At 48.4% G+C, this 26,796-nt stretch overlaps 1 protein-coding gene across 1 annotated transcript in view; it reads right to left on the minus strand.

Annotated features, from left to right (window-relative positions):
* Nucleotides 1–3,460: 3,460 nt before the first annotated feature.
* The window catches only part of nwd2 (NACHT and WD repeat domain containing 2), a 29,017-nt gene continuing 5,681 nt past the window's right edge, over nt 3,461–26,796 (minus strand). Inside the window, exons 3-8 of the mRNA XM_084691695.1 lie at nt 25,640–25,728; nt 19,014–19,130; nt 12,085–12,288; nt 10,940–11,090; nt 8,929–9,518; nt 3,461–7,418 (exon numbers count right to left, since the gene is read on the minus strand). Coding sequence (XP_084547821.1) covers nt 3,522–7,418; nt 8,929–9,518; nt 10,940–11,090; nt 12,085–12,288; nt 19,014–19,130; nt 25,640–25,728 — 5,048 coding nt within the window. The 3' untranslated portion in view covers nt 3,461–3,521. The remainder of the gene's footprint in view (nt 7,419–8,928; nt 9,519–10,939; nt 11,091–12,084; nt 12,289–19,013; nt 19,131–25,639; nt 25,729–26,796) is intronic.

A 26,796-nucleotide genomic window follows, 5' to 3' on the forward strand; every position in this document is an offset into this window, starting at 1 on the left:
CAGCATGAGTCCAAGCGGCAGGTTCAAGACAAAAAATGTCAGAGCTTCTCACTTGTTGTCCACCAATGTATCCTTGATCTCATATCAGGGATTGCACCTGTCGCCGCCTAATAGGTTACATGTCTCACTTTGTAGGGCCAGAATGCAGCCTGCTCCCTTGAGAGGCTCAGCGTTTAAGAACGACACATTGTCTCCAGTGTCCCCTAGAATCCGGCTGGCGTTGCCTTTTGTAAACATTCCATGCTCCGACAAGGCCTTTTAACAAACTCAAACAAAGGCTGGTTGTGAACACTCAACGTTCAGAGCCCCCAGACTGCCACTCAGTCTCAGTATCTAAGAGAAAGTGGGAAGGGAATTGTGTTTTTTGCCTGTCCTTAGCGAGGTAGAAAAGCTTGGTGAGGGCACCACTCGCATTAAAACTTCGATCCACATTAAGATGAATGTGTTTAGTCTCATTACTAGCAAGAGAGAGAGAGAGTGAGAGAGAGAGAGAGAGAGAGAGAGAGAGAGAGAAGGACTGACAGAGAATTGGAGAAGGAGGTTGACACATGGTCTGACCTGTACTGAGGGCAGGTTGCAAAATGGAGTGGAAAAAGACTGTAGTGGACTGTCACTATACTGAATGGTCCTCAAACAACCAGTTTATTTCAGGCAGAGTAAATTTGAGTTACATACTCTCGGACACAAACGCACACACACACACACACAAGTGGTTTAGCGAGTCCTCCCGTTTAACAAACTGTGTATTTATCAAACACTGTTATGCGAACCTAGCTCTTGTGTGTGCTGCAGGTGGAACGAAAGCCAAGTCTTGTTTTCACAAGGGTTTACCGGCAATACAGAGAGACATGACCTCACCATCATTTCAATGGAGGGCGTGGCCAACCCCTTGCTGCCACTCTGGAACTGCTGTCGCTGTGGAAACAGCACACACTGGCTGGAGTAGGCACCGCAGGGAAATTAAAACAGTAGCCCAAAGCAACAAGCTCCACTGTCCAATCACAGGTCCTTTATCTTTTCTGTGTGTGTGTGTGTGTTTGTGACTGCAGGGCAGAGTCTTAGAATCCAGGTGCTTTGTGAATGGCCTAATGATAATGGCACCATGGTCGAGTGTTTGGGAAATATTCACCACGCTTGTCTGGATTCAAGCACTAGGCAGGAAGAGCAATTACTTACCTATCAAAACATGTTACATCTGTGTGTGGGTTTCTGTGTGTGTGTCCGCAGTGTATTTTAATGAGATATTGACAGTAAGAGGGAGAGAAAAATGTATGGAAAATCAGCTTCATCCAAAATAATGAAGTGTGAGGTCAGTGTCGTAATGTTTCCATTTACACTGTCTTATTGAGTGCAAAAACAAAATGTTTAAAAGTCTACAGTGGAGGCAAAAAGTGTACCATTTTATTACATTAAAATGTTCCATACAAACAATGCATACACACTATTTCATATTGCTTCAGACATAAGTTTTTTCTTTTCTGTTAGAATAATTCCAGTTAAACAACTCTGTAACAAAATGTAAGTACAACATTTATGAAAATATAAATCTCTAAACAGGTAAGTCAGTCATGACAATTACAAAGAATACAGTAGAAACATTCAATACCAGTATGCCAACTATGTGTTGCAAACATGTAAGTAATTAAAAGTCATTCAAGTTACATAACATACAATAATACTGTATACTGGCTCCCATATGGTCACATTCAAATATACTCTTAAACTGGCATTCCAATATATCATAAGTGAACTCACTTAAACTTCTTAGTAGAGAGATGGTCATACCATGTTTAAACAAAAGCACAATTAAACACTCAATTTGAAAATTATTTGATCACAAGCCTAAAAACAAATGAAACATTTGTCCACTGAACAAACATCAAACTATGATCGTAACTTTGGCAAATACACTGTATGATCATTCTAGATATAGAAACTTTGCTTAGGGGCAATGAATGTTTTAAAGCTTGAAACTGCTACAGATATTTAGTCATCCTTGGGCCTATGTCTCAGCTGCTGAAAGGGGTTAAACACACAATGAGACATAATAGCCCTTAAAACTGTCTATGGACAAAAAATAAGATAAAAAGTATAGTAACATAAGTGGTATTATCCTTAAATATGATACATTGTTTTAATATAACTCCAAATGTGATAAGACAGACATACAATTATCCTCTGCGTCACCCTGAACTTTCTAAAAAAAACATTCCTAAGGTGCTCACAAAAATATGAATTTTTTATCACACACTATCATCATATTTAATGTACAACTATGTACTCGTTGCTCTCTATCTAATCCATCAAAGCCACCAAAACAAACACACAAAAATAAGATTAGATGTTTTAAGGCGCTGATGTAGGATAAGATGCTACAGTGTATGCTCAATAGTGTTGCTCTCCAAACTGACCCTATACTAAGTTGTAGGTGCAGGTAAGCAAATAAATAACTAAACGTTTAACTTTTTTTCAAGGAGTTGCACAAATGTCTACACATTTTTATATAAAGATAGTTTACATCTTAAACCAATCTTAACATTGAACAAAAGCTCCTGCAAGTAGTAGCCTAATTAATGTAACCCTTCAATCTTTGTTTACATTTCTAACATACGCTATTATGGTTCTATGTACAGTTCTGGTGCTTAAAAACTTTAATTTCAAGTCTGCAAAGGCTCTTTTGCAACTTATAGCAGCTGTTGCATAAACCCACAAGACATAAAAGTCGCTGTTTAAAAAAACAATCTTTGCAATGTACCCTATTGATAACCATCACAAAACAGCTGCTTAACATTGCGCATCTGCAATTGATTTTACTGCACTTTGCTTTGGCGAGGTATACATTTTCAAGCACCCGAACTGTTCTATGTTTACAAAGTCCCTGCATCTTCATAAATCGCATTAATTAGCAAAAAAAAAGAAAACATTTTAAAATCCAGGCACTCACTTTGATTGCATTAAGCACAACATAACATTTTTAAGGAGTTGCACAAATTGCAGCAGCCAAGATATGTACACATAGCTATATAATTCTTCCAGTTTGTACAGTACTAATCGATGGTATCTAAATAAACATAAATACACATCTTCAGAACAACAATATGGCTTAATGTGTGCACAATGTAAATAAATAAAATACATGTATAAGGAAGAGTGGTCATTTCACTGGAATGGCTTTGGAAATGTTTAAACTGAGACATTTGAACATCAATCTTGTTCTTCAAATGCAAAAGGACACATAATGGCAAACTAATATATCTCATCAACAGTTAAATTATCTTTTTTTCCCAAATAATAAAAATAACTCCTTAAGTTAAGTCGTTACTTAAAAATACGTTTTCTAACAGTCATTGTATGAAAAAAAGAAAAGTAATATCATAGGTCGTAGTATTACATGACTTGAGTGCAGCGTTATAGGAGTCGGCCCATAAACTACCCATAGGGCTGACATCTGCAGCTGAATCAAGTGGCTGTAAACATGAGTCAACTGCAACCCCATAGAAACCCCATAGGACTCCATCCTCTTACTGCAGCAGTTCACTTTTCTTCGTAGGTGTCGTGGTCTCGGCTTCCCCCGAATCGGAGACGTTGATGGGGCTGTCTCTGGAGAACACCTCCGTCGACTCCCTCCACACGCAGTCGGCGATGCTCTTAAAGGCGTGGTTGCCGCACTTGGGACGCACCTTCTGCGAAGCGTTGTTGACGATCTGACGGCTGTTGGAGGTGGCGATCTTGATCTTGAGGGCGGCGTCCACGCGGTCCACCACGGTGTAAGTGCCGATGCTTCCGTCCTCAAAGCCGATGATGATGTTTAAAGCCCGCTGTGAGAGGCAGAGGAAGGTCGGCGTCTTGTAAAGAGAGCATGTGCCGATACTCTTGCCGTCCGCCAGACGCATCACAATCAGGTTTGACACTACGCCCGCCTCGTCGTCCTCCTCACAGTTCCGGAAGCAGATGTACACCAGGTACCGACCGTCTCTGGAAAGCTTCTGTCTCCAGATGATACCTGCGGCGTGGACCAACCGCAGCTTTCCACTGTGGAGGTCTAACACGTTGATGTTCTCGTCACCCTTGGAGACTATGCCGAGTTTTCCATTGGGGGAGATCTGGAAGTCCTCCAGGTTCTTGAGGAAGTTGGTGGGCAGTTGGACACGCCTACAGACAGACTCATCCGCGACGCTCCAGATGAACACGGTCTCCGTGGATGTGATGAAGACCACAAAATCAGGACAGTCTGGAATGAGTTTGAAGTTGACGATGGTAATGCCGTCGTCGCAGACAAACTTTTTGGACACACTGCCTGACCAAAGGCTGACAGCGAGAAGCTTGTTTTTAGTGGCTCCAACTAGAAAGGTGTTGGCGGTGGTTATCAGTGCATTCTGAAGGGTCACCAGAATATTGCACACCTTGTGGCCTGTGGCAAGCCTCCAGACTCTGGAAGCATTCTGCTCGCAGAGGGACACAACAAATTGATCATTGTGGGTAATGAGGAGCTGGGATATCTTCTGTCCGTTGATGCGGAAGATGTTTTCTCCTGTGGCAGTTTGCCAGATGTACTGGCTGCTCTTGTCATCTGAAGTCACCATGAGGTCACCGGAGGAGGTTAGCACACAGTTCTCCACCAAGCCCTCGTGCTTGTAAACCGTCTCGATGAAACCTGTGTTAAAATTCCACTTGTGGATTGACTCGGAACCATCCATAGTAAACACATAGTCTTCTCTTCCAGAGAGTTGTAAGGTCTGAATCCTCTTGCCTGTTTTGTCAATATTGGACATGGCAGTGATGATGTCAATGTCCCAAACTGAGAGGACCCCACTGCTGGCTACAGACAGAAGCATGTTATGGTGGGTGGACTTGATTAGTTTGACGATGGCCCCTGAGATCTCGATTAGGCTGGCCATGCACTGCCCGCTATCCCTCCTCCACACAAAGATGGACGACGTGTTCTCCATGGAGGCGACGATGCTTTGGCCGTTTTTCGAGAGGACGGCGGCCACGAAACGTTCGGTGCGCTTGGCCTTAAACTTCTCCACCATCTTCCAGACCTTGGTGTCGAGGACCTCAATGCTCCTGGCCTTGCAGATGAGGATGGAGCGCTGATCCTCAGACAGCTCGATGCCCACCACCTCACTCTCGTCTCCTCTGCAGTCGTAGTCCTCCATCAGGCGGGGAGCGGTAATCTCTTTGGTGTTCCACACCGACAAACTCCCTTCGTTGTCGATCATCACCATCTGGTGAAGGGTGTCAAGGACTAGAATGGACTTGACAAAACCGCCGGAAAATTCCGAGGTCACGGTGGCAAGCTTGTCTCCACTGCCAAGATGAAAGATGGACGTGGTGTTGAGGTACTGACCACAGAAAGCATACATTCCATCTGGGGAGCATTGGACGCAAGTGACCTCATACCAGCAGTGGAACTGGTAAAGAGGCCAACCGTAAAGCAGGTCGATGACATTGACATCTTTACTGGCCTCTAACCAAGCTAGCGCGTGGTGACTAGACAGGGTAAAGCCGTTGATAAAGGTGACCCCTCCGGTAATGCCGCCATGCTTGGACCCCTTGATATCCACCTCCGAGAGCAGGCAGGACTTGTGGTTGTCGTAGATGAGCAGGGTGTTCTTGGTCGTGGCTACCACCAGGTACTTCTCATCCGTGGTCAGTCGGATGCCGAGCACGACTGACTTGGCCGTGTCGATCTGACGGAGGAGCTGCCGGCTCTCCACGTCCCAGGTGCTGACGGATCCGTCCTCCAAGGCCACCAGTACAATGTTAGGGGCCAAGGTGGGCAGAATCTCCACTATCTGCATGTAACTGGAGCACAGAGGCAGCCTCTCTGGACTGTAGGTGACGTCCATGGAGGAGTGGAGCGGCACTATGGAGCAGTACTTGGGTCCGTCTTTGTCGCACTCGAGGAGGAGGTGTCTGAGCTTGGGGAGGGAGGTGACCACGGGGAGGAGCCTCTGCTGCAGCTCTGCAGACAGCGACGCCGGGTTCTTCATCACCTTCACCTTGATGCTGCGCAGTGTGGATGCTAAGAACTTCAGTTCCTTCTCTTGGGAGTAGCTGTAGGCTAAGTCAATGTCATTCAAGGCCTTTTCAAACTGTCCAATCTTGATCATGGTATACAGCCAGCTGAAGTTCATGATGACGCCAAACATGAGGTCGTCTGTACGGCCACTCCGGGTCAAGTGGTAGAGGAGCTCGGTCATTTTCCTGTGGTTGACAAAGAAGATGTCAGGTTCCAGAAGGTTGCATTGGAATACCCAGGGCTGCTCCGGAGTCTGCCTGTCGTAAGAGTACTTCTCCGAGGATGCTTTCTCGTGAGACGGCTGATGGTGGGGGTTTTTATGCTGCGAGATGTTGAGCGACGCAAAGTGGTTGTTGTCGCAGTGGAAGATCTTCTTCCTGCCTCCCGACCACGCCCCCAGGAAGTACTCTGCCAAGAGGCTGTGCATCTGGTGGACGTCCTCCTCATTGCTGAGGTACAGCTTCTGGGCAATGAGGTGGAGATGTCGGTTGGCCCACACCATCAGGGTCACGTTCCGTACCTGCCGCTCTATCAGATACCCCTCCAGCTCCTCTTTGAGCCTCGCGACCAGGTCGTATGAAATCCTCAGGGGGTTCTTGAGGTTTGAACTCACCATGATATCACTTAGAACACTGTTATCCAATGACAAAATGTCCTCCAACTCGACCTCAGTCAATCCGGCCTTGGCCATGGTGATGTAGCCCAGTGCTCTGAACACAAACCTCTGCCCTAGCTTGTTCTCCACGGAGTAGAAGAGCTGTTCGATGCTCTCGTGAACCGTGGAGCACAGTGACTTATCGTCCACATCTTTATGGGACCTCCAATGGACCACCTCACGGTAGATGAGGTTGACAAACATAGGGAGGGTGCACTTGGCCAATGCTTCGTTGACGTAGATTTGCTGACCCGACGTCACCTTCCTCTTGACCCCCAGCAGCTGCTGCTTGAGGGTCTGACTGCAAGCCTTGCGGTCCCTCTGGACCAGCTCCACGTAGCGCCCCTCGTCGTGGATGAGGTGCCGGAGCTTCTGCAGAATGCCGTACTTGTTGGGCAGGGTGGACACCACGACGCGGACGGTGCGGGGAAGGTGGACGGGGAGCCACCACAGCTTGCGGGCCTCGTCCGCTTCGGAGAGCTGCTCCAGGGAGTCCAGGACGATGACGAGGGGCCGGTGGAAGGAGGACTCTCCCAGGAGGTTGACCAGCAGCTCTCTCATCTCCTGGATCTTGTTGGGCAGGAAGTGGATGAGGCAGCGGTAGTTGATTGCGATCTGCTCACAGATGCTCTGGAGGAGGGTACGGAGGTCCAGGGAGAAGTCGGAGGAGCCGATGAAACGGACAATGACCACGGGATCGGTCTCAGGCCCCAGCTCCGTCTGAAGCCATGTGTAGGCCTACCAATCAAGGGAGAGAGAGAGAGAGAGAGAGAGAGAGAGAGAGAGAGAGAGAGAGAGAGAGAGAGAGAGAGAGAGAGGGAGGGAGGGAGAGAGAGAGACAGAGAGAGAGAAATAGGTAAGGTTATGTTAACAGATGGGGAATTTAGGGATGAATCATTGATAAAGTTCGATAAAAATACTATTTGACGCTGATCATGAGCTGCCTGGAGATATGTCCCAGTTAGGCACTCCCTGTTTGTGTGTGTGTATGTAAGTGTGTGATACAGAGAGAGATAGCAAGACGAGGATGAAGAGAAAGATTGTGTGGGGTGGAATCTATGTGTGTGCCCAGGAAGGTTTGTGTGTGTGTGTGTGTGTGTGTGTGTGCATGACGCGCATTGTTGTAGTCTGGGGAGAGATCTCAGGTCTCAGAGTTATCGGAACAGAACAATAGAGTGTATCCCTTACTTTCCTTCCCCAAAACAATCCTGTTTACCGTTAGCTATATAGGTTCCCTTTTGGCCACACAAAGAACAGGGTGAGACCAAGAGAAGACAGGGACATTGGACTTACTGCTGCCCCCAGAATAAAAACATCTGTGGAGCGTGGACACATCTGGAGCTTTTAATCTGAATGCAATGTATGATTTTATGATGAACTGTGTGCGAGGGAGGCATATTATATTGAGATCATTTTTAAGGGTTATAATCGGCTCTCAATCCATCAATTCGACTGAAGTATGACATAGTGTTATAGTCGTTCATGCCTTCAGTGGGTCTGCCCTCAATCTATACACAGCATTATTCACCTCTGTGGCTCTCTACTCTCCGCAGTAACTCTCTCCTACTGCCTTTTAAGTGAATGAGGGGGGAGAAATCCTCAACACGATGGAGCGCAGAACGAAAGTGTGCTAGTTTGGCTTTCATCCCAAATGTGTGTGGTTCAGTCGAGCGTGGCTCCCTGCCCATATCCCATAAAGTAAATCACTTAATCTTACAAGAAGGCAATTTCGAGGCATCTATTTGAAAGGTCATTGAGGCAGGGGAGAGCCGCGGGCACAGACTGGGACCCTGCGACATGACCCTGATGTAGCCGGGCAACCAGATGGTAGCTAGAGGGCGGGGCCATGAGTGAACATGGACATACACACGTACTGTACACATACTCATACACATACAAAACATCCACATGCATGCAGAGATTCACCTGAGGTCATGAGCATCAATGTACAAATGGCCCGATAACACAGAGATGGTGACGACATGGTTTTGGATGTTAAAAGCATGCACAGCCCTTTGTTTTCTTATTTGCGTGCGCAGTGACTTGGCAAAATACACGGTGTTTCTGTATTTTTCTCACTCACACACCCATGTCCCCAAAGTGAAAAAGGCTCAAACCAACTCAGGCACACTGGGATTCTCGAATGCAAACCCCCCCCCCCACCCCCCCCCCCCTTCCTCATACAATGCATCCTTATTCTGCCCCCAACAGTGCAGGACCCATTTCACTCTTTCCATTTCTGTCTCACCTGTTTGGCGACCTCAGCAAGCAGTAGGGTCTTGCCCGTGCAGGGACCTCCGTACACCACTAGAGGCATCATCCTGCTTCCTTTGGATGGCAACAGATACTCCTGCATGTAATCCAGTGACTCGCTCTTGTACTCGTAGAAGGAGGAGAGCGTCTTACACAGGGACAGGTGCTGGATGATCTCGTCGTAGAGCGGGTCGGTTTCCGTGTCGAAATTCTGCTGGACCGTGGCCTGGATGATGTCAACCATGTCTTCGTAAAACTGTTTACACAAGCCTTCCACATAGTGACTCTCCACTTCCTGGGAGTAGCCCAGCTTCATGTCGCAGTGCGTCACCGAGGAATAGACGCGCAGGTTGGAGGCGGCGACGACGGTGGGTATAAACTCGTCCCGTACCTTTAAGAGGCGCTCGTAGGCTTCCTGGTTCCGCATGACACGGTCTGCACTGACCACTATGTCCATGTAGCGGGCCATTTCGGGCAGCTTGGCATGGCGGTCGAAATTGGAGATCTTGCGGATGTAGCAAACGCACTTCTTGAGGAAGGCAGGGGTTTGTTTGCCTAAGGCAAAGTCCAGTTCATCCTCTAAGGCTGAAAGATGGGAAAAAATGAAAAATGTTACTTGAATATGGAAGAAAACTATTATAAAACCACCTTCATAGAGAGAGTTTTGGGAGGTACAAGTGCTACTGAAAAGACACTAGCACCGAAATATGATTCAAATTATGACGTGAAAGAAACGTACTGCCTCAATAAAAAGAGTAGTGCCACAAAACCCAACGTGCTCTAATGTTGTATCAAGCTTCAGCACTAGTCCTCAAAACTCACAAGGCATCATTTAGAGTCTTTGAATCAAGCTGGGGAGATTTCCAAAGTCTTTAGGCCCATCTTTAGCCAGCGTTTAGACATGTTTTCCCCTAAGCCTTTTTTAAGGAGAAACATGCTTGATACAATCACATAATCCCGGATTGCAGCTTTATCAAAGAACCCCCAATGAGGCAGTGTGGCTGAAAGTCTGCCAGCATCTCCACAACACAGTATCGCTCACTCTGCAGCCTGCCACCGCAAACCAAGGAGGCAGAGCAAATAAGGGAGAGAGGAATAAAAGACGAAAGCTGCTGGAGGGAAAAATGGAGCTTCTGTAAGGAAAAGCGTTTCTTTTGATGCTGTATACTCAATTAACTGGCATACCGGCTGCATTTTCCTCGCACAAAAGCCCGGCTAGCCTTTGAACAAAATCAAACACAGAAATCTGCATGGCAATTAGTTAAATGACTTTGTGTGAATTCATAATGTGGGTTGCATTTTTAAATCACAGCGGGCAAACATATTAAGGAAAAAACTCAACAACAACAAAAAAATATGTAAAAGAAAGTAGGGTAAAACACTGTTTTCTCCTTTCACGGGCTCCAAAAGCTGGACTACAAAGAGGAACGGCAGGATCCCTTGTCGCCAAACCCCACAGCCACTCGATATTGGATGCAAGTCTTAGTACCGTAGCCAAAATGGGTAAGAAGCGCATCAATAAAAAGGAATAAACTTTCTCTTGTCCTCATCCTCAAACGAGATCTGGTGTCCAGTGAGATCTGAGAGGAATGGATCATCCCTAATTGAGTGACATGGTCTAATTAAAGACTCATCTGGAGCAATTGAGGGCAGACCTACTTTACACAGCACGACTGGGAATTGGGATGAGGATAGATTAAGGATGGATGAAGGATTGTTTTAAAGGAAGTACATTGTACATCTGGGCCTGTAATTACTGTTCATTGAGTGGATACCCTTCCAATCCAATCTGAATAGCAATATAGAACATATTACGAATGTGTGCGTGTGTGTGTGTACTGTAAGAAGTCATCCAAAATATCCAGGAATAAGAACGTGCTTAGTCACTCTGTTTCATGGGAAAATACACGCTCAAAGCTCACGACCAATGTCAAAAGACAACGGCAAAAGGAAAACGGTGTCTCGATGAGGATACAATCTCTGCTGAGTGACTCCATTCTACTGACCAGAACAGAGGAACTTCTTAGCCTGAGCACTCTTCATGGTGCCCTTCTCCTGAAGCTGGAGGACGGAGGTGCGGAAGGTCTTCTTGATCTCCTCAGACACGGTCCTCCAGGCCTTGTCGTTCTTCGTCTTGGCCGCGCTGCTGGACTCCATCTGGGTTGGACAGAGGAGAGCTTTTGTGTCAAAACCGATCCAAATGTAGAAGACAAATGGGTGTGTTTACGCTCTTTCAATGCTCGCATTTGTTTCATTCCGAAGCGACACTCACAGCCGATACTCGTAGACATATGAGCTTGAATGTGCTGAATAGGACTTGTTAGAAACGGGTGTGAACGCCCTGTGGTTTTCTCATTTTCCTCGAGCCATGACACAGCACTACATGTAGCGACACTGGCTCTAACTTGGAGCTAGCATTCACTGTGTGAAAAATGGCCACGGTAACAATCTAATTGATGGCTGCAGATAAGCTTCAAGCCATAGAAAGCCCACTCACAGCTGGCCCGATAACCAGCTTTTCAGAAAACAGGCCGATTCTTTATAGGTCCTTTAAAGTTTCCAACAAGGTGAAGTGATGTAATGCAAGGGCTTTGAATTGGAAAAGTTAAAGTTTGTTTCAAAGTAGCTATGCTGACAGTTATTGTGAAATTAGTTTTACTGGTTAGTTTTACAGAGACTGTAAAAGCTTTCATAAATGTGATCTCAAGGGCAGGAATTTATGAGGTTGCCCAGGACAAACACAAAAGAAACTTGATAATAATAAAGCATAAAATGTGATAGTATGCAGTATATCAATGGGTTATCGTCAGTCAATATCTATTATATATACTGTGTAACATTATATTACACAATGTATTATGTATTATGAATCCTCCATGTATTCTGAATCATGTATCCTCTTTTGGAAGTCGCTTTGGATAAAAGCGTCTGCTAAATGCATAAATGTATTAGTATTCTTAATATCAGGAAGATTCTAATTGAGCAAGGAATCATTCCAATAATGATTCTTAGTACATAAGAAAGACTGATTGTGTTTAGATATTTGGAATTCCAGGGCCCGTGGTTCTGAATCCTTAAACAGTCTCTGAGTTTTAGGTAACAGGCTTAAAGGTACTTTGAGCTTGCAGTGTTTGAACAGGTCAGGACTTACTGAATTCTGGTAGTTCTTTAGCATTTGGGCTTTGGGTTTGAGGTAGTAGGCAGGCGGGACCGAGTTCTCATCCCTGCAGTACCACTCTTCCAGGATGTGCGTATCTAGGCCCGCCTCCACAGCCGCATCCAGGATCATCTCAAACTCGGCAGACTCCACCTCCCCTGGCATACGGATGCTGCCGTACTTCTCTCCCACAAGCCCCTGTTAGGAAGAGAGAGAGAGAGATCCAGAGACAAAGGGAGAGAGCGAGTGAGCGAGAAGGAAGGAGAGACAGCGAGCAAGCGAGAAAGAGAGGATGAGAGGGAGAAAGAGAGAGGCGACAGTCATCATCCTCAACCTCAAGACCTTGACAGTGTTGCCATCTTAACTAAATAGTATATGTACACCAGAGTAGTCTGTCATGGACGTTCTTTGTGGAACGTCACACCCACCCACACACACACACACACCCACACACACTTACACAAAAATACTTGTTAGATTCCTCTTTGCACAGGAAGATGTCATCGTTTTAAAGTAGCACTTGCTGTACACAAGAAGGCTGCAAGCACAGTCTAGGTTTGAGTGTGAGCCCAAGGTCATCCATTGGAAACATGCCTGCCGATTTGTATCAGATTTGCATCAGTGTTTGCTATTTGATTCAAACGTACAATAGGTTCCTAAAAAAAAGTCCTCTCTGAACATGTTGTGTAATCAACACAGACATCTCAGTACCAGTGGAATGTCAATACCACATTTTTGAGCGGCCCCCTGTTTTCCGGTTCCATAATTTCTGTTTCAGTCAATTACCTTCAGCAAGGCGGGCCTTCCTCCATGGCTTATTTTGTGAAACCACCACCAATCAAGTCAAGCTGGAGGAAAGCATGGACGTTCAGACAAGGATTGTGGGCGCTATTTCTCATATTAGACTTTCATTTGACAATGTGACCTATTGCAGCTGTAATAGAACGCGACTACAGTTTGGGATACAGGAATGGATATGGAAGAGCCTGTTCATATAGGCTCCCCCTTCACCCACCATCATCACCACTGGCCCCTCCCCCTTCACCCACTATCCTCACCACTGGCCCCTCCCCCTCACCCACTATCCTCACCACTGGCCCCTCCCCCTTCACCCACCATCATCACCACTGGTCCCTCCCCCTTCACCCACTATCCTCACCACTGGCCCCTCCCCCTCACCCACTATCATCACCACTGGCCCCTCCCCCTTCACCCACTATCATCACCACTGGCCCCTCCCCCTTCACCCAACACCACTCACTGGCCCAGGCGCACACCTTCATTCTACAACCACTCAGTCAGGAACAGAGATGAAACATCAATATTACAAAACCCGACTGCTCCGAATAAATCAAGTCCTTCCGCTGACACTTTCAACCAGCGCGTTCATTCTTTCCTATCTGCCTCCCACCACATGTGCTATCAGCCCTCAGAGCGACGAGCCAGCATCTTGTCTTCCCCTCTCTCTTCCTCCCTGCCACCAAACAGCGCGCATTATGCCTTTTGAGTGATGGCCAATTCATTGCCATTAACGTTATTAGGGACAATTAGCAGGCTGGTCTTGATGTGAGTGGTTGGGTGCCTAGCGAGGAGAATAGGAGCGGAACATCACTGGAAAGCAAAGCCAATGGGTCCAGCTGATCTCATCCAGCATGTGGTGCTCTGCTACACACACGCGTACACACACACACACACACACACACCGACGCAGATACACACACACGCACGCAGACACACACACTCACACGTGCATTCAGACAAACACACACAGAATGCACGCACACACACACGCACACACGCACGCACGCACACACACACACACTCATTCTAGCCACAAGGCAGCAGGAGGAACAGCCAGATGACTGTGAACTCTCTCAAGCAAGAGTGATGTGCGGCGGGGTCGACTCGCCGACGGCAAAGGCACATCAAAGATAGCAAGCGCCAGACCTCGGCATTCTGTACCCTGTCGGCCCTCACAAAGACCTTTTGGATGAGACGACGACCGAGCCAAGATCAAATGCGTTGCTCGTCTTCAGTTGAATTAAAAGGGGAAGTTACCCAGCTATTTTCTTCTCCCCACGAAGCAATTTAAGTCCGCCGCGAAATACATGGAGTCAGGGCCTCAGAAATGGGCTTGGCACAGGATCTGAGGTCTGGAGGTGGAAGCGAGGAATGTTCTACAGGGCTGACAATCCAGTGTGGAAGCTGAGAGAGCTCACAGGGAGAGGATGTGGATGTAACAACACGGTATTCTCCCCGTGACGACACACACACACCGGCAATCAGAGGAGACCATCGGCAGTTTTTCAAAGCAGTCAGTGTGCATGCGCGTGTGTGTGTGTGTGTGTTTGTGTGTGTGGTAGAGCTTTGGGAGAATGCCGCAGTTTGTCATTGGGGGATGGAGACGAGATGGGATGAGAGCTGAACTAAGCTGTGGCGAGGAGAGACAGGAAGGGAGAGATAGGGGGCGGGAGGGAGGGAGGGAGGGACAGTTAGGGAGAAGGAGAGAAGTCATTCTCTGAGCTGCTGACATGGTCTCTGTCAGCTTGCCTCGCGGGGAGAGTAGGGAAAGGACAGTGTGGGAGACTGCGTGTGTGTGTGCAAAGATGGAGCGGCTGATGGCGACGACGTCAAATGGACAGACAGCAGTGGACTCAAATACACACATCCACCTCCCAAGCACACACACACTCACACACACACACACAAACACACACACACACACACACACACAAATATGCAACACATACATAACCTCCCTGGCTTAGACAACCTACAGGCAAAAACACATAGCGGCATTTATGTCACACAACCCCGCATAGTGAGGCAACCTCCACTTGCTTCCTCTTACCCTCGCTCTCGCTCTCTCTCTCTCTCTCTCTCTCGCTCTCTCTCTCTCTCTCTGTCTCTCTCTCTCTCTCTCTCTCTCTCTCTGTCTTTCTCTGTCTTTCTCTCTCTCGCTCTCTCTCTCGCTCTCGCTCTCTCTCTCTCTCTGTCTTTCTCTCTCTCTCTCTGTCTCTCTCTCCCTCTCCCTCTCCCTCTCTCTCTCTCTCTCTCTCTCTCTCTCCCTCTCCCTCTCTCTCTCTGCACACTCTTTTGTTTCCCTGCTTCACACTGAACAGTTGAAATGGCCCACATATTCCCCGGGCAGTGCTATCACCTGGCCCTCCTCTCTCCACAGAGAGCAGAGCGGGTTAGGAGCCCACTCAGCCACGGTCGCTAAAGGCCTCCACAGAATGACAGCCTCCTCTGGGTTTTTGGCAGGGTGGTGGTGGGGGGGGGTGTCAGAAGTAGAAGGTGTGGGTGAGAAGATTGAGGGGGAGGGATGAGGAGGTGGCCCGGAGGTGTCTGTAGAGAACTTCTTATTGCACTTAGCGCCCTGCGGCCCCCCCCAAAATGAAAAGCTAGCACTTCGAAGTGACAATGGCCGAAAACGAGAGATAGGGCTGCGGCCAAATTGCAGTCCCATTTTTAGACGCCCCACCCCACCCCACCCCACACCCCACCCCACCCCACCCCACCCCACCCCACCCCACCCCACCTCCACTCCTGTGTACCTTGTTTTTCTCCTTCTGCCTGTCCCTCCTTCTCCCCCCCCCCTCCTCCATCACACCATGCTAAGTGCACTTCGTCTGATGAGATCCTCGGCGCGAAGCAGAGAGAACAGCGTGTGGAGGCTGTATCAATGGACAAATCAATCAGTCACTTGGGCTATTAAACAGCGCTCAATCAACGCCTGCTATCCCACCAGGCGCCGCGGCTGGAAGGCGGAGGGACGCGGGGAGGAGAGGGACTGGAATCAAGGTCTTCCACCTGCCGTACAGCCTTCACCAGTAGTTACATCATGGACAATGAATAGGAATATTGATACTGTAAGTCACCCATTCGCACGACGGCAGATAAACCTCTCCTGTTACACGGAGCGAACAAGACGATACTTTCTTTTAATCAGGTAAGAAAAAGGAGCGAAGGGGGGAAAAAGCGGAGGAACTAGAAAAACAACTAAATGCTGTGTAGTAATGTCCTTGAGGGCATCCGGAAAGGTTCATCATTTTACATAAGGGAATATGAGAATGTCTACTGAGAGAGATAGACGAGGGAAGAGAGCGAGGGAGAGGGAGAGAGGGACAGACATGGATCATTGTCATGCTTAATCTCGGGGTCAATGACACCATCGCCATGCCAACCTCTCCCATCGCCATGGAAACAGGCTTTATTGCACCGACAGGTTGGTGAAAGGCCCCTAACAGGTGTGTGTACGTGTGCGCGCGTGAGTGTGTGTGCTTAGTGACCTTGCACCGCCACCTGTGTTGTATTTGTGGGTGTCGTCTCAATCCGTAACTGCAGGTCATTCGACCGTCAGAACAAGACACTCCAACATCATTGTATTCAATCAGGTAGATCTCGTAGGAAACATCATTTTTACATGTTGAGATAAATCGCTACATGCTTTTTCGGATAGAAACAGAATTTGCGTTTGGAAATGCTTCTGTGGTTAGGCAAGCCAAGGGAGAAGGCTGAACGTAAGAGTCCAGCAGAGAAATATCAAACCTTCTCTCTCCGGAGCCTTCCGTCTCTCTCCTCCTCTTGCCTTCCACTGCCGTCCCTCCTCCCCCCCCACCACCCCCGCTCCCTTCATCCCTCCCCTGATCCCTCGCTCCATCCTGGGAGCCCAGGGCGCCGTGACAGTTGTGTCAGCTGCCTTCCCGGTTGCACGTCCCCTGTAGAATGGGCTGGGGGGGGGGGGTTGACTGGCTGCCATGTGGAGCAAGAGCGCAGGAAATGGGGGCGGTGCGGGGGGGTTGGGTATGGGGGTGGGGGTCTCCAGGGCTGGGTATGGGGGAGGAGGAGGAGGAGGAGGGAGGGGCAGGTAGACAGGGCACGGAGAATGGTCACTGGGCGCTGCGAGTCATGGCTCTCTCAGTCGTCCGTCGAGGTTTCAGACGTGTCCACGGGCGTCCTGTCCGTGTGTGTGTGTGTGTCAGCGGCACGCGGGACAGAAACAGACAGACGGGCGGGCAGGCCGGAGAGGGAGAGGACGGAACAGACTGAGACGCAGAGAGATCGACAGCGGTGCTCGCTGTCCGAAACCGACGTGAAACGCCCCCCGCCCCCCCTGCATTGAGGGACACACCTTTCTAAAAATGTCTCTGAGAAGCTAGGTCAAGCCAAGTCCTCAGAGTCGGCGGCACGGCGATCCAAACGAGTTCGCCCACGCCCTTGTCCAGCCGCGCAATTAGAAACGAGGCGTTAATGATTCATCGCTGGAGAGCGCCAGCGTGTGACGACGCCGTGTTTGTGTGTGCGCGCGTGTGTGTGCGGGCAGGCCGTTGTTCTTGAGAGGTCTGTTTATATGTCGCTAAGGGAGGCTTGAGCACAGAGGGAGATACACTCTGAACTATGTGGTGACCTCCAATCTTTTTCGATGAGGAATAAAGTGATTGAAACGACTCCTCCGCAGGGCCCCGAGTGTGTCTGCGTGTGCGTCTCTCCGTGTTTTAGCATCCGTGCCACCGTGTAATTACAGCTGGCGTCTGGAGACACACTGAGACCCTCGTTCGCTCTGCCCCTCTTATCCACCCACACGCTCCTTAACTTATGATTGCTGTGTGGGGAAGTGTGTGTGTGTGTGTGTATCAGAGAGAGAGAGGGAGCGCGTGTTCCCTTCCGTGACCTGTCTCATCCTGGTTTTTCTTTCCTTCCTTCCGTCCTCACTCTTACTCCCAAGCGTGCGTATGGTTTGCGCGCCCGTGTGTGTGCGAGCGCGATTGGGTACATTTGCTTCTTGTTGTGTTTCGTTTGTGCTGGCCAAGGCCAGGCGAGGTTGAGGTGGACCAGGGTACAAAGAGGCTCAGCAAGCCTCCAGAGGGGCCCTCAGCACTGGGGAGAGGGCTCACCTGAGAGAGGGGGGTTCAGCAGGGGACAGGGGGCCCCACAACCAGCAGAGGGACAAGGGACCACCGGAGGGGAGTGTGGAGAGGGAGGAAGGTAACAGGAGGAAGAGAGAGAGAGAACAAAGAGAGATAAACAATGAGAGAAAATGAGAGCTCGAGAGAGACAAATAAGAGAAAGACAGAGAAAAAAGGGAGAGACAAATAGCTAAAGAGAGAGGGAGATGGATCACCACAGACAGAGGAATGTAGCGCTCCCCAGGGGGACTGAGGCTCCCCCCCCCCCCCCAAACTGATCTCTCACCTCAATTACAACCCCATCCTCTGCGTCAGAATGGCTGCTCTCCCTTTTGAATAATTCACAATCAATCCCACACCTGCCTATCTAACTCTCTCTCTCTCTCTCTCTCTCTCTCTCTCTCTCTCTCTCTCTCTCTCACTCTCTCTCTCTCTCTCTCTCACTCTCTCTCTCTCTCTCTCTCTCTCTCTCTCTCTCTCTCTCTCTCTCTCTCTCTCTCACTCTCTCTCTCTCTCTCTCTCACTCTCTCTCTCTCTCTCTCTCTCTCTCTCTCTCTCCAGTAGATAGCCCAAACACCCATACCTATCCCATCGCTATATATCAATGCTCTTAGTCCCCTTAAACCTTTCTCATAACTGTGGAATCATAATTAACATGATATTAATAAATATGTATTCACGTATCTCAACAAATATATAAGGGTGTCAATCTCAGCCATTCACTAAGTGCATCGTGACTCTTCAACTGTCCACCTGTCTGAGCTGGCAGGGTCGAACAACGGACAGACAACCAAATGATTTTGGATGGATGGCTGAATGAATAGATGGGTGGATGACAGGTCGACAGGAGGAAAGATGGGCTGTCATCCAATCGCTAGGATGAGATGTTGACACGCGTGCATGCACACACGCCAACATCCACACACACACACACACACACACACAAAGAGACATATACGACATGGAAGGCACATGAATGCTTCTGAAGGCTGATTATAGAGTTCTTGTACCCACAACAAAGCATGGACCTGCGGAGGTCTTCAGGCACTCCTCCAGCAGCTTCATCCTCAGACGCTGCAGCTCAGGGCTGTCCCACTCCTCCGGGTCGATCCCCCAGTACAGGTCCACCACCTGGAGACACACACACACACACAGAGAGTTAGACGAGGATGGAAATCGCTGTGTGAAACACAATGGATATTCTCGACAAGCAGAAGTTGTGAGTCGTCCTCCAGCAGGCACTGTCTAGCGGTGTCTCATATGCAAATGTGTGCAGTATGTACACAGAGGGATCCACCTGGGCCCACCTGGCTAAGACACCTTCGCTCAGTCGGGGATTTCACCTTGCTGCCCAGGGTAGAGCACACGGGAGGAATGGAGTGCGACAGAAGGCTTCCCGAACACACTTCTGTTGGTGTGTGTGTGTTTGTGGGAGTGAGTGTGTTTCGCCAGGGGGGTCTCCCTCGACACATTTGTCAAAATCGGTGTCGCAGGCTCGGATAATTCCGACTGCAAACACGCCGCGGGGCAAATCTCCAGTGGGTAGAGAGGGAATGAGTGGAAGAGAGGAGGATCTGTAAACGACTGTGGCCATGCCAATCTGCTTCTGTCGAGGCCCCTTAAGGGAACAACTCAGCCCTCTGAGAACCCACAATCCCCTCCAGTACGTCAGCCTACATCTCCCAGAGTCCTCTCCGTTGGCCTACATTCAGCAAACGAGAATACAGTGCAGTATTCTGTTAACAATATTGTACATCCAACTGCAATTTTGTGCAGCTGAAGAGTTGGAGTGAGAGGTAAAAAATTGAACCGGTTCTGTCTGGATCACTTAGCATTACACTATTCACTGAAACTAGACAACCCCAAAAACGAGACAACCCATCTTACTGAAACAGGGCGACAGTTTGATCGACAGCCCACAGGGCTGCCAGTTCTGTCTCTGGATTGGCAGGATGGCCGTGAAGGGCGGGAGCTCGGCCCGAGTTCGTTGGCCGGACTGTTGTGTACACCAGTGGAGCTGGTCTCAAAAGCCCTCAGATATGCAGATGCGGAGTGCAATCAGAGAGCGGTTCAAGTCTTTGACAGCTCTGGAAGCTTCCGCACAACCACCTGCTGTCTCCCTGCCAAGCCCCCTGGCAGGGCAGTGAGGCCACGTGACAGGGCTCAAAAGGGTTCGCTGAAACAGTCCATTTTGGGAGGATGAAAAGTCGGAGCAAGCCTTCACTCAATTGATCTCCCGCTGTATTCGGGATTTCCAGAAATCTTTCAGCAAAAGTGGTTTGTACTGTTTATTTGTCACGGTGGGCCCTCGCTCAGATACTTTCAAGGCACCCCTTCAATCATCACTGAAGGCTGAATGGAGTACAACAATGAAGTTGTGAGCGTATGTGTCTATTCCATGTTGTGTTACTCTAACTTCTGAGACGTTTAGAAGAGAACACCACATCTGACATGAATATTTCATCTCACAATCGCCCCCTCCCCCCCCTTCCCCCCAAAGCAGAAGAAATAGACACTCTCCTTCTCCACATTAAGCTCCCATCACAGACTCATAACACCCCGGCATTGACAGAGAGTGAAGAGGGGTGCTGGAGAGAAACGCACCCCGTAATAAAGAAGCTCTCCGGGGTCGGCAGGTGGGGAAAGGGGGGGGGGGGGTCATGATTAAGAACCAAATGAAGACATTAGTCATCGCCACCAAACACCACGAGGGAGGAGACAATGATTTAATTTCCCCTCTGACCGATACTTTACAAGCCAAAGAGGACAGGTGAGAGATGGAAAAAGAGGAGGAGTGGAGATGGGAGATGGGAGATAGGAGAGGGGGGGGGGGTATATTGTGGCTTGGAGAGAGTCTACGGAGGGCGTGGTGTGTTTAGAGAGGAGGATTAGGACAAGGGTATTTTTCAAATGAGGAAGTTCCCTACAGGCGCAGGATTTGGGTGTTCTGAAGAGTCCTTATTTGTGCTATGCACATAGCTTTCTTTCTCTCGCGCTCTCTCGCTCTTTGTCTCTTTCTCTCGCTCTTTTGTTCTCCTCTTGCTTCATGCCTCTCTCTTGATTTTCTCTCTCTCTCTCTCTCTCTCTCTCTTTCTCCCCCTTCTTTTTCTTAAACCTTCCATCACAAAGATGCTGCTTACATAAGAACAGAATCAGCTTTTGCTAAGCAGCTTTCTATTGGCCGTGGACTCGGTTGGCCCTCAGGCAGGTCAAGTGCGGAGGAAGCACTTCTTTAGGTATTGAAGGTTAGTGATATTAAATCTTCTGGACGAGGCCTGATATGGCCACAAGGAAAGGGTAGGAAATCAGGCAGAAAAATGAAAAATAACATCCACTAAAATCCCTTGAAGGCATCATTGAGTCCAACTAAAAATAGGCTTGTCACTAAAGGGAATATCTTAAGGCTATTCATTTAACATAAGCAGTACACAACAGTGAGATATATAATGCCATGCATGAATGAAGTTACGATTGTGCTAGAGAATATTTGTTTTAATTAATAACATCAAGAAATTATGTGAGCTCTCTTTGCTGAAGTTCTGCTACCAAGTGGGAATGTAAAAAAGTTACTAACTTGATAATATACATTTGACCACAGCTGGCCACATCAAAAATCAGAATCAGAAAGGGATTTATTCGCCATGAAAGTTTTCACAGACAAGGAATTTATTTAGGCAGGAAGGTGCATACAATAAACATATAGGAACCTAAAATTAAAATATGTGGACTATCTATACTAAGGGTACATAAACTAGCAGTACTAAGTGGAATTATACCAAGGAAGCCGGCAGAAAAATGTGGGAGATTAAAGCCTAAAAAATAAACGACTTTACACTTCAAATATATCTCATTGACCTTGGCTTGCACACCGGAATGCACACAGTGGGCCTACAATGGAAGTGCAGTCACAGACCCAAACAGACCCTCGAGGGAGAGCACTGACACGTGGGGCAATTAGAGCCTGCGGCTGACATTTTGGCTCTCTCGCCGGCGACGAGGTGAAAGAGTCCACGGAAGAACAGCAGGGGGAAGAAAAAAACATGGTTGTACTATATTTTAATGAGATAGGATCTGTCAGAAGACCCACTCGCCTCAGTATGAGGGGAGGAGGAATTAGGGATCTGCGTTGTAATTGAGTTACCAAACCAACTGTCACCCACTAAAAAGCAGGATGAATACAGTGTACATTGATGTATTTCAGTCTGTGGAATGGCAGCTGTTTTCGAACTATCTGGTGGAGGGCTGGAGGTCCACGGGTCAGTTGTCTGACCTCTAGTGGTAGCTGGAGAAACCAGAACTATGAGTGGTGCTGGCCTTGGGCAATGAGGTCACTGGAGGGATGGAAAGAGGGAGGGAAGGAGGAGAGATGCATGACAGTAAGAGATCAAGTAGGGAAGCAGAGAAAGTAGGGGCAAGAGCGTGTGACAGGCAGCAGGGGGAAAGGGAAACTTGTGGATTGTTAGACTGGGACTGAAAGGAGACGAAGACAGAGAGAGAGAGAGAGAGAGAGAGAGAGAGAGAGAGAGAGAGAGAGAGAGAGAGAGAGAGAGAGAGAGAGAGAGAGAGAGAGAGAGAGAGGGAGAAAGACTAGAGATGACGGAAGACATGAATGGGAGAGAGAAACGCCGCATGTTGCCCTGAAGCAAAAGTTGCATATACAATAATTCATACTCAAATCTAGGATATGATAATGCTATGGTAATTGATATGATATGATTGAAGCCTCAGACCGTTTGAAGCAATGGAAGAAGACTGTTTGATTCTTGAGCTGCAAGTTTCAAAGACTCTTCTAGAACTCAGGAGAACAAGCAGAGAACGCATGTCATGTCTACCGCTTGACAGTCCTCAGGGTGAACTGTGCGCCGAGGATGTGCGCTTTTCATCCAAAAACACCCTCAGAAAGGCTAAGAAAAAAGGGGAAAATAATCCCAAAATGCGGCTTCACAGGTTGTTTTTGATACTTCGCCTCATGGAAACGATGTTCGGAGTCGTGGGCTGCGTTTTCGACAAAGCCAAAATGACAGTCTTATTTCCTGTACTTACAAAGCGCGGTGTGTGACTATAATAGAGTGGGTAAATACGTTTTTGGTCAAATCCAGCGTTGCCTCTTGTCTGTCTCTCTCGTCTCCCTGCTGGTGTCGGGAGACTCGGCAGAGACGTTTGACTGACGGGCGTTAAACACCATCTCACAGAAGAGGCCGGGAAACTGCTATTGTAATCCCACAGCAGTAACAGGCGTGTGCGTGTCTTTGTGTGTGTGTGTGTGTCTGTGTCTGTGTGTGTGTCTGTGTGTGTCTGTGTGTGCATGTGTGTGGCAGCGGCCCTGCCAAGACAATCTCGCACTGCGGTTTCCGTCTTTCGGCAACAATAACAAAGAAGTCGGCACATCACGAGAGTGATTGTTCAAGCGTTATCACAGTGTAAACCAAGCAGATTGGCTGAACTGACGCTCGAGTTGAAATACCCACCACCCACGCCGCTGTAATTGCTGGCTTCATGAAGGCATGGCTCTGGCAAAGCAGTCCTTTTGGAAAGTGCCTGCAAGTCATAGGACCTGGAGATTGAGGCTGGGAGTAACACGAACAAGTGAAATCAACACCTGCAACATGTGCTCTCTGTGAAGTGAGCCCATGCTGTACTATATGACGCATGGAACCCATTTCAAATCAGCCCGAGACAAACGTGTTTGAAACAGAGAAGAAAGGTTTCCTGTCGGCTGCCTTCAACAAGAGATTCCCCGCTTCCGCCGCTGTTTCCGATGAAATAGGACTTTCAAGTGAAATCGAAACCATCAGGCGTGTGCAACGGTGTATGATAGCCATCAATATGTAATCCATCGCTTCCTACAATGCATGACGAACCCCTGTTCTCTTGCTCAATTGTTCCCCTCGCACACAAAGACACACACCGTGTGTGCAAAGCTGGAACAACCCAACAAACGGAACAACTAAACCTATAAACCCATCCAGAGTTTGTCTTGCCTGTGTGTGGGTTTGTATGTGTTGGTGTTTATGTACAAACAGATGTATACACAGTGTCTCTGTGTGTGCCTGTGAGAGTGGGTCTCTGTGGAATTGTGTGTGTGTGTGTGTAACATGTTTGTGCGAGTCCTCCCGGGCTGATCCACTCCGCGGTGGGTGTGTGTGTGTTGACTGAATGAGGACACGCAGCCCCGAGGTTCCACCACTGACGGATTCCCCCTCTCCATCCCGTTAGCGGGAACTTTCTGCCTGAAAACAGAGTCAAGTGACGATGGGCCGAGGAGAATCGGGATTCGCCACGTGGAATCAACAGCTCAGCTGTGTGTGTGTGCGTGTGTGTGTGCGTGCGCACCCACCCTGTACGTCCGCACGTTTCCATCCAATCGGGAATTTGGAACTTTTTCCTTTCAACCCCCTGACCACTTGTTAAAGGTTGCCAGATCCATTTAGCATTTCCCCCCCCCCCCCCCACCCATTTCTCACACATCTCCTCCAGTCCCACAACGCACATCCAGCATGTGCTGGCTCCAGTTAGCCTGGCTTGGATGAGGCGCCGGGGAAGGTTCGAGACACAGTGGTGAGTCACAGACCCTCCTCCTGGGCTGCTCTGCATATCACAACACTAGCTCCCCACGACGACAACATGACTCACCAGCCGGGCACGTGGCGATTCTATGAAGAGCTTTACCACACGTAATCGCACCCCGTTCATTTCAGACTAGCGCCCCTCTCTGGCCTGGAGGGTTACTGTGAGCAGTTGTATGACTCTTATATGGGGGGTTTGGCGCGGTGTCGTTTAGAGATTCATAGACGTGTTTGTGATATCAACAAACCACAGACACTGTGTAAGGTGGGTGCATTGCTTATTCATGACAGTCCAAAAGTTCATTTCTTCAAATGGAATCCCAGAGTTGATACACACATGCTGTCTTCTCATTGTAAATGGGCCCTTCCTACAGTCTGAACAGGTAGGCACATTCTAACGAAAGGACATATTGTTAATATCCCGCAGTTTAAAGTCTTAAAGTACAAAGCACGGCGCAGTTCACCCACAATGCATCGCATGTACAATATTAAAAGCAAATCCTTCCAGGAGCAATCCTGGAGAAAAATCTCCTGGTTACTGTCCCGGATTCGGAAGAAAAACAAATCTCTGATAGAGATCTCTTCGCACACCACAAGCACTACCGCCACCAGCGGCCTGTTTGCTACTGTATGTAAATGATACTCATATCAAACAGAGCCACAGGGAAGAATGGGACTAATGCATTCATGGAGAAGCACAACAAAGACAGTAGGCGCTCGCATCTTATCTGAGACAGATATCCTCTGGTGTCTTCTGTGCCAGCTTATCTATACTAGCCTTCTGCATGCTCAGAAGGAACGTGGGCCTCGGCATGCAGCTCGTCCCTGAGGCCCTGGCAGGGTACGCAGTGATGTCCTGTAAAAGTGTTTCTCTGGTTGCACACGGTCGAGACAGCCATGTCAATCCAGTCAGGGGGGGTTAACACAGTCGATAGAGGTAGCAGCGGGGCTCAGGTCAAAGACATGTTTCTAGTACAGTGGACACATACCCACTGGGGCATCAGGGACATCAGACACGTCCAGGAGAGAAGATGGACGAAAAGGATGGAAGGAAAAAGGGTCGTTTGATATCACCTGGAACTCGATTCCGTAGTTCTCTCTGCAGAAGTCCCGTAGTTTAGGGTAGACATGTTCCTTCAGGGCGTTCCTCTCTGCCTCAGTGTCTGAAAGCAAGAAAACAGCATCTTTTGATTTCCCACATGACTCAAAACCTCCAGTAACCACGATTAGTAAAGAAACGTCAACGACAAATGACATTTGATGCCGTTGATAGTCTGCTAACATAAATGATCGATATTACTGTATCATATGTATGCATCGCCACACAATTCCTGTACAAGGACACGGTTAACATGTGTGATGCATATGAGCATACCATATTTGATAGACATGTACTATCAGTATTAGCTGTGAGTGGTTAGGATTGCATGCACCATCTGAGCGCCATAACAGCACACTGACCAAGCTGCAGTGCAACTTCCCTTTAAGAACGGGCAGTGGCCATATTGCTCTGTCTGCAGGGTGTTCAAATGAAGGCCTCGAGGTCATCCTTCTGTCCCACTTTCACCTCCCCCCCCACTTATATCCTTCTTCCTCTCCTTCCTTTCCTCTCTTATTTTAGTCTCTCGTGGGTCACAATAATCTGATAGGACAGGGCTCATCCCTCTTCTCTCTCTCTCTCTCTCTCTCTCTCTCTCTCTCTCTTTCTGTCTTCAATTCTAGATGATGGACAGCCAGTTAAAAACAGAACACGCACCCCCCCCCCCCCCCCCCCGCGCGTGCCGCCGCCTTTAGATTTGTGTCATGCAACAAAACAAAAAGACGTCATCCAAACGATGCGTCATGTCTGGATCTGGTGTAATTCACGGTGTCCCTAATTCATCATAAAGGAGGGGGGGCTTTCAAACCAGAATACATTCACAGGCCATTCCTCTCATGCGGATGGAGACAAATGTCCAAGGTTGCACCTGTGTCTCATAACTCCCGTTGTACAGGAAAAAATGGCACTGAGGGCTTGACATTTGGACAACGTCTGCTTTTAGTTGGGGGGGGGGGGGGGCAATCTGAAAGGCAGCCTTGAAAATCTAAAGTCCTGTCTCAGCACTCATCTCTCTCATTCTCCCGTCTCTCGTCCCGTGAGCTTGCCGCCTTGTACAAAGCGTGGCGCTGATAACAGAACACCACTGCTCTTTTCACGGAGATCTGAGGAGCCGTGGCATGTTGACGTTTGC

Source organism: Hypomesus nipponensis, chromosome 25 (assembly GCF_054491055.1).
Source record: "Hypomesus nipponensis isolate SF chromosome 25, ASM5449105v1, whole genome shotgun sequence".
Classification (NCBI taxonomy): domain Eukaryota; kingdom Metazoa; phylum Chordata; class Actinopteri; order Osmeriformes; family Osmeridae; genus Hypomesus; species Hypomesus nipponensis.